At 36.4% G+C, this 7,446-nt stretch overlaps 2 protein-coding genes across 2 annotated transcripts; one reads left to right on the top strand and one right to left on the bottom strand.

The window, feature by feature from the left end:
* Positions 1 to 3,833: 3,833 nt before the first annotated feature.
* On the bottom strand, positions 3,834 to 4,419 carry LOC129779769 (histone H2A-like). The gene has a single exon (XM_055787452.1). It carries the CDS (start codon positions 4,374 to 4,376, stop codon positions 3,999 to 4,001), a length of 378 nt encoding a protein of 125 aa, XP_055643427.1. The 5' UTR covers positions 4,377 to 4,419; the 3' UTR covers positions 3,834 to 3,998.
* Positions 4,420 to 4,619: 200 nt separating this feature from the next.
* On the top strand, positions 4,620 to 5,000 carry LOC129773353 (histone H2B.3-like). The gene has a single exon (XM_055776950.1). It carries the CDS (start codon positions 4,620 to 4,622, stop codon positions 4,998 to 5,000), a length of 381 nt encoding a protein of 126 aa, XP_055632925.1.
* The last annotated feature ends 2,446 nt before the right edge of the window (positions 5,001 to 7,446 follow it).

Genomic DNA, 7,446 nt, shown 5'->3' with positions numbered 1-7,446 from the left:
AAGGCGGGCTTGGGCTGTAGTGGGTTAAACATGCTGGAAGCATGGAAGCATCAGCATCAGTAAAATTCGTAGCGCCGTTTCAATGTTATGATGAATGCTTCGAGATAATATTTGAGAATAATATTAAACTAAATAGTTATAATAACAATTGGCTCTTTTATATTTTTTTTTATTTTTACTGCGAACGATTTTGTTTTAAACATGCTTTATTCTGAATGTTTGTTTTGTATCTGATAAAGCGCTGGAAACATTAGGTTGTATATTTTCGTAATGTTTTCCATATTTCTGTTCGAATATACTCACATTTATTTGCAAACTGGCTGCCAAATAGTAACCTGTTGAAGGAGAGCGATGTTTTGTTTTGATTTTATTCATAGTAGAAAATATTGTTTTCGGGTATAAATATATTCGGAAAAAGTTATCAAAAATGCAACACATTTCTTCGCAAACTAAATTCCAACAAGTACAGTAAAAATGTTTTTGAAATTGAAATACTTTCATAATCAAGAAATTTTGAAAAATATAACGCTATTAAAATTGAAGATTCTATTTCCAATTAATGCTTTTTAATTTCATTGATATTTCTTCTATGTTGATTGCATCATTGAATGGAAATGACATGAATTATATTATGTCGTCTATTTTTGAAATATCTTCAAATCATCTGCATAATGATCGTATCCATGTATTTAAATCTGCTGATTTAGTCGCAATATTTTCGAATTGCTTCAAATTTCGTCTCCTAAATTTTGCTTCTAAGCGTTTTTTTTTTGGTTTTTTTCCTTGATGTCTCAAATATAATTAATGTTGCTTCGAATAGACGACATAACAAAAAACGAGATCATGCATTATTTATTGAGAATATGATTTCTTGGCAGTTGCCATCGATTAAAAAAAAATTGGCGCCAAGGGGTGTAACAATAAAAAAAAAATATTTCATTCACAATTCTATTGCCCTGAATTTGCGTTTCTGCAAACTAATTTCTATACGTAGTTAACTATTTAAACTAACTATATTGACTATTTTGAAAGTCAAATTCCTCGCATCATCAGATTTCAATATTTTTGTGCACAGTATTTGCTGATGGCTACAATGGTAATTGATACAATTTGGAATATTATTATAAATTTTGCAATGATTCATAAATCATCCATTATGATTTCCAATCGTGCAAGGAGCTCCATCAGTCGTAATTGATACCATTTTTTTATTGGCAATCATGTTTTAGTGATGAAGGACGAGTCGTTGATATATTTCAACATGTCGTTTGTCCCTTCATTGAATAAAAATTGTTAAACATACTTCTTTATTAGACATACATTTCAAACACATCCTCATTGATACACAAAACCGTGCGGTATTAGTTCATTCGTCGAGTTGTACTTTTAGCTTCAGTTCTATTTTTCTTGACAGCAAGTTTTTTTTAATCAAAGCAATTATTTCAGATTTATTGTTGAAATTTTCAAACAATAATTCTCCTTATGCAACAAAACTCCTTTCGCCGTATTCAAAAGGCATTAATGCTTTCATAAAATTTCATTTACTTCAATTTATGCAAATGTGGCTGTTTTTGACTTCTGAGACGAACCAGCCCAGGAGTTTAAAATGGCTTAAAATGTTAAAATGTTTATCTCTACCGGAGAAGCGAAGTGGTATGAAAATAACATTATTCGAAAGATAAAAGATCTACGAGAGTTAATTTGCTTATTAATTTACTTATTGCCCATAAAAACGTGTTTCAATAGCTCAAAACTGCTTCGAATGCAAACTATTTAAATCATTATAAATAGCGATAGCTTCTTGAAATTTAATTCCAGTCTCGATTGGTCTGCGGTTGATGCATGATACATGATGCGTCAGCTCAATGCACTGGTAGTTCTTCCCGCTGTTGAAAGGAACAGTCTAGTCGAAATGGCCATTAAAAAGGCTTTATTGATTCCATTGATTTTGCTACTAGTACTTGCTACTGAAAGTAGAATTCCTTAGATACTTCTAGATAGATAGATTGGATAAAATGAGCAAACCAGGTGAAAGATCTTCCGGACCCGGTCCAACGATGGAAGAGGGAATGTTGGAGTGCATTGGAATTACAAGAACGGTCAAAATCGCCTAGAGAAGAAGCCGAAATTTTTGAACAAATTCAAGCCCTTCATATGTTATGAGCAGTCTTCAGAAGACAAACGCAGCGCTGCGCTTGAGTTTAATTTAAATCAGCGCGCGCTCAAAGAAAACTCGTAGTCTCTTTGGTGCGAAGAGCACAAAATTCATAAGCACGACAGCGCAAAATGTACCCTGCGCAGAACTAAGATACTAAACATTTCTTCTCACTTGTGTGATGCGCGTCTCATTCTATACACACAAACATACACATCAAATTCAAGCGCCCGCTTTGTCTTCGTTCGTTCTAAGCAAAGCGCACAGTATAGAAACACGGCGCAAATTTCAGCGTAAAACTCATCTTAAAACTGGGCGTAAGAACGGCGCTGACAACCAAACATTTCATCTGTGTTTCGGAACGTGCTCATTCACCAGAGCGCGTGTGTGCACAAGGAGTGGGAGCTCAACTGGGTACAACAATCTTGTTGCACATCAGCACCGAGTTGTATTCTGAAGACTGGTTATGAGTACCTGATAGCGAACTGAAAAAGTCGATTTGTCAAACTGGCAACTACGATGTTTTGGAAAGGCAGCTTTTGCATATCATTGCTATCATACCAGGACTTCGTTTTCATTTGAAGGCAGCTGGAATTAATTCTAATTATGTCATTGATGAGATTGCATTGTATGTGTTACAGTTCATCATGAAGTGGGACTTTCATAAATCGGTTCCCGCCGTGTACGTTTCTGTGGCATTTTGTGAAGAAATTTATCGGAGTTAATTTATTTTTTAAATTCGTGGTCAACGATGGGTCGGATATGTTTAACACGTTGAGCCCCGTATCGTTATTGCGGCACATTCATTGAGCCCGCAACAAGAGAGCGAAAGCGCACTTAACGTGAAGCGTTTGTACAATAAAAATGTCGGTCTCAGCTCCCAAAGATATTTATTTGATAAGATTTATTTGATTCTCATTTCGACATCCAAAAGCAAACCATATTTCATTTATTCTCTTATTTTGTAACTTTCAGTTCTAGTGTCCAACGCGTGAAGATTTTGTGACTTCTTGTTCGTCCTATCAAATATTATAATAACTAAGTTTCATGTTTAGTTAAGTTTGGAGGGGTGACACCCAGTGGCCTGACGGGTTTGCCGCTCGCACTCTACGCTACTGCCGAAGAGTATTGGAATTGGTGGTTTAAGCATTGTATAAACGATTCGTTCGTTTTACCTGATTATATTCATCAGACAAATGATTAGTTGCCGGATATCAAATGTCGTACCAACTTTATATTCTTTTCGAGCAAAAAGCTGATCATCAAACCCGCTATACGTTCCTATACAGATTGATAAAAGAGAAATCTTGTAGTGTACTTCAAATGTTCCTAAGCAATTGTTACCCTTGATGAAATAACCAAAACAGAACAAACTAATCAGAAGTATATTGCAGTAATTAACGTCGTTTTACCTTAACTTTGAAACGATTACGTTAAAATTTACCACCTAATTTACCTTGAAACGTATGAGAGTTGACGAAATACGGGTTCACTAATACTGCTTAATGATCACAACAAAAGTTCCAAAAGAACATGCGAATGTCTACGCTCGTATTCATTGCTTTCAAATTTAATTGTTCATTGTATCAGGCTACATTCAAGTATTGATTAAAGAAACAATGAGATACAAAGAGGAATTTATATTGAAACTATGCTCATACCTGAAATTTCAGAATGTACGGTAGAGGCACAAAATAAATTTCTCTTGCATTTTTTATTTGAATTTCACGAGTAAACTCTTTATTTATAAACTTTTTTAAACTCTTCAAAACGTTGATGGTCGCCCTGAAAAGGGCGGTTTGATATTCCACAATGTCCTGTTGTTCCAATGCGGCACTAAGCTCTATTGTGCTTTCTTCTCAGTCTTCTTGGGCAACAAAACGGCCTGTATGTTCGGCAGAACACCACCCTGAGCGATGGTGACTCCCGAAAGCAGTTTGTTCAGTTCTTCGTCGTTCCGAATGGCTAACTGTAGATGGCGCGGGATTATTCTAGATTTCTTGTTGTCCCGAGCTGCGTTGCCGGCCAACTCCAACACTTCGGCACTCAAATACTCCATCACGGCGGCCAGATAAACGGGGGCTCCTCCTCCCACCCGTTCGGCGTAGTTTCCTCTCTTGAGCAGACGATGAATACGGCCCACCGGGAACTGGAGTCCGGCCCGATTCGAGCGGGACTTAGACTTGCCCTTGATTTTGCCTCCTTTTCCGCGTCCAGACATATTCGATTCCTTGGTTAGCTAGTCGTAGGTGAGCGTATCAGAAGCTAAGTAGAACTGAACTGAACACTGAGGCAAGTGCCCCTTTTATACCCGAGTCGGTCGCAACAACTATTGTGCGACTGTGAAGAGATTGTGTTGGTATCTTATGACAAAAGGGAGGTACATACGATGCTATTTTATTGGTATAAAAGATCAAATCATCAGGATTCAACTATTAGTTTTGGGTACTGTTTGTGCTTAGTGATGCCACCGAAGAGCAGTGATAAAGGCGCTAGGAGGTCTAGCGGAAAGGCCCAAATAAGCATTCCGAAGGGCGACAAGGCGAAGAAAAAGAAGTCGCGCAGGAAGGAGAGCTACGCCATCTACATCTATAAAGTGATGAAGCAAGTCCACCCGGATACGGGAATATCATCCAAAGCTATGAGCATCATGAATAGCTTCGTCAACGATATTTTCGAACGGATCGCCAGCGAGGCATCCCGTTTGGCTCAGTACAATAAACGGTCGACGATAACTTCGCGAGAGATTCAGACCGCCGTTCGTTTGTTGCTGCCGGGAGAGCTTGCGAAACACGCCGTGTCCGAGGGTACCAAAGCGGTCACGAAATATACCAGTTCCAAGTGATACAAGACTATCGATTAACGCATACATATACCGTGTTATGAAAGGGTTTACGGTTAGCAACTGATAACAAAGATAGTCGAATTTTGTCATAAAATAATAGTTTTTTCAACATTTCTTGGCATAACAAGTGACATCGAAATTGTGCACAGCATCATCATCCCAACAAATTATCGATCTCACTATACTCAATCTTTTTTCTATAGTATTGTGAATTGACCTCCATATGTGAAGAGGCGGATAATTTAATGGTAGATAGCGCGGCTGCGATAACAATGTGATATTTTACATCTAGACAATGCTCAATAAATAACACACATACTGTTGACGAATAAAACGCTTAGAAATGAAAATTGAAAAATGTTGAATGGTTATGAATTCATCAAATTGAGAAGAAAATAACCATTTTTATTCGGCCTCTTTCGCCTCTTTCGTTCGAATATATATATATATATATATATGATGTGTGAACACAGTTGATTTATAAATAAAATGTGAGGGTGGTTCAAATAAAACTTTGATAATTATTTCTAGCGCTGTACTAGAAACTCATTCAAATTGTATACATTAATCGTATACGACATTTATAATGAAGAGCGGTTTTGGATCGACAAAAATTTGAGACCTTACAATACCTGAAATATATATATATATATATATATATATATATATATATATATATATATATATATATATATTTTCTGAAAACTTTGGCGTTGAATTGTACAGTGAGGCTCTGTTACTATTATTTCGTAACCATTTGATGTGGTTTATGGGTGTCCGCCCGATCACTCCGTCATCTACCGAATTACGGCTGGGCATGTACTGAAGGCAATGGATCGATTCATTTTGATTAGTGAATTTTGATGATCATATCAATGATCATATCATGATCATTCTTTGTCGCTATTGAACATTTGGTAGTAAGCACCAAACAATAAAATGGGGGTCGGATTGGACCACTCTTCCGTATGCAGCAGTCTGTAATGGTAACTCGGAACCAGAGATGCCAGCTTTGAAGACATGTCTTCATTTTGAAGACATTTTTATGAAAAATGAGAAGAAATTTCAGTATAGTAGCGTATAGTATAGGGTTTTTGAGAAATATTATTTCCATGAAATTCCAACTATTGACCGAAAATATTGTCAAAACAAGTAGGGCTTTTATCTCAGTGTCACTTTTTTACTTTTGTTCTTAGTAATCACTGGAGACTGTTGTCTCGGGTTGTCACTTGCTTTTTCCAAACTATTCCAAGCAGAAAATCCACAAGCATATAGAATGAATTCAAGAACAAAGCGACTTTTACTTCAAATTCTGGAGAACTTCAAGCGGCCTGAATGCATATTGTCCCTAGAAGACATTAGTTCATTTCCGCTCGAGAAATCGAATGATTGTTACTTTGTATTTTTATTATTTTGGGCCTATATAATACAATCGATTAACCTAGATCATTCCAACGACCACTTCACAAATCGTAGGTTTTCCGGTTACCGTTTCAATAATTAGTTTTATGGATATGGTTTGAGTTATACCAAAAACTTCAAAGCTAAAAAGAACACATTGAGTTATTACAGTTCCGTTTTTGTGAAACAACTGGGGCTATATCCACTTAATCAACGGTTCCTCAAGCCGATTATCATTCCTAAACTTTAGTTAGTTTGCAGTTCGGCAATATATTTTTCGTTCACATTTATTGAAATAAACTTCAAAATCTCAGAGTAAGTTTGATGAAATGCGCTATATAACAATACCAATTAGAATAAACATTGAATCAGCTGGCAAGTTCTGTTAAAAAGTATGTTATGAATTTTAGTTTCCTCGAATACGATTGTGAAGACAATTGAAGACATTTTTTCGTACCATGTGAAGACATTTGAAAGAATCTCCTGGCACCCCTGCCCGGAACAGCTGGTCTTCGATTGTATTTCAGCTTCCAATAACATAGCAGATTAGTTGAGCAGGTACGTTATTCAGATACTCGCATTAGTGTTGATTAAGTGACAACAATTTTCTGATGTTTTCTGGAATATATGGAGAATATTGGGGAAAAAATAATCCATCATTTTTGCTTGAAATTCAAAACTTGTTTAAATATGCTTAGGATCATCCGCTTTGGGTCTAATACGCACCGTTTTGTGGTAAAATTTGTTTCCATTATAAAGGTAGCTTTATAATGCCTCTCTCATAGAAATCATGGTCCTCTTTTGGTAAAAAAAACTCTAACAAAAGATTTTTACAATTTTCTCTTGAGCCCAAATTTTACTCAGGAAGTATTGTAATGCGAGAAAAAGGTGGTAATCGCTTGTTGTCTGGTCTGGACCATATGGTGGATGTATTAAAACATCCCAATCAAGCTCCCGGATTTGTGTGGCCTTACGCTGTTCTGATGGAACACAACACCTCTACTGTTGTACAAAATTTTCTTTTCGATAACTTCCATTGTTAATA

This window comes from Toxorhynchites rutilus, chromosome 3, assembly GCF_029784135.1.
Source record: "Toxorhynchites rutilus septentrionalis strain SRP chromosome 3, ASM2978413v1, whole genome shotgun sequence".
Lineage (NCBI taxonomy): Eukaryota > Metazoa > Arthropoda > Insecta > Diptera > Culicidae > Toxorhynchites > Toxorhynchites rutilus.
Note: the sequence above shows the minus strand (reverse complement) of the source record. Positions and strands in the feature narration are given on the sequence as shown.

Bases quoted from the DNA above. Each gene is read 5' to 3' on its own strand.
- LOC129779769 (XM_055787452.1), bottom strand. From the start codon at position 4,376: ATGTCTGGACGCGGAAAAGGAGGCAAAATCAAGGGCAAGTCTAAGTCC.
- LOC129773353 (XM_055776950.1), top strand. From the start codon at position 4,620: ATGCCACCGAAGAGCAGTGATAAAGGCGCTAGGAGGTCTAGCGGAAAG.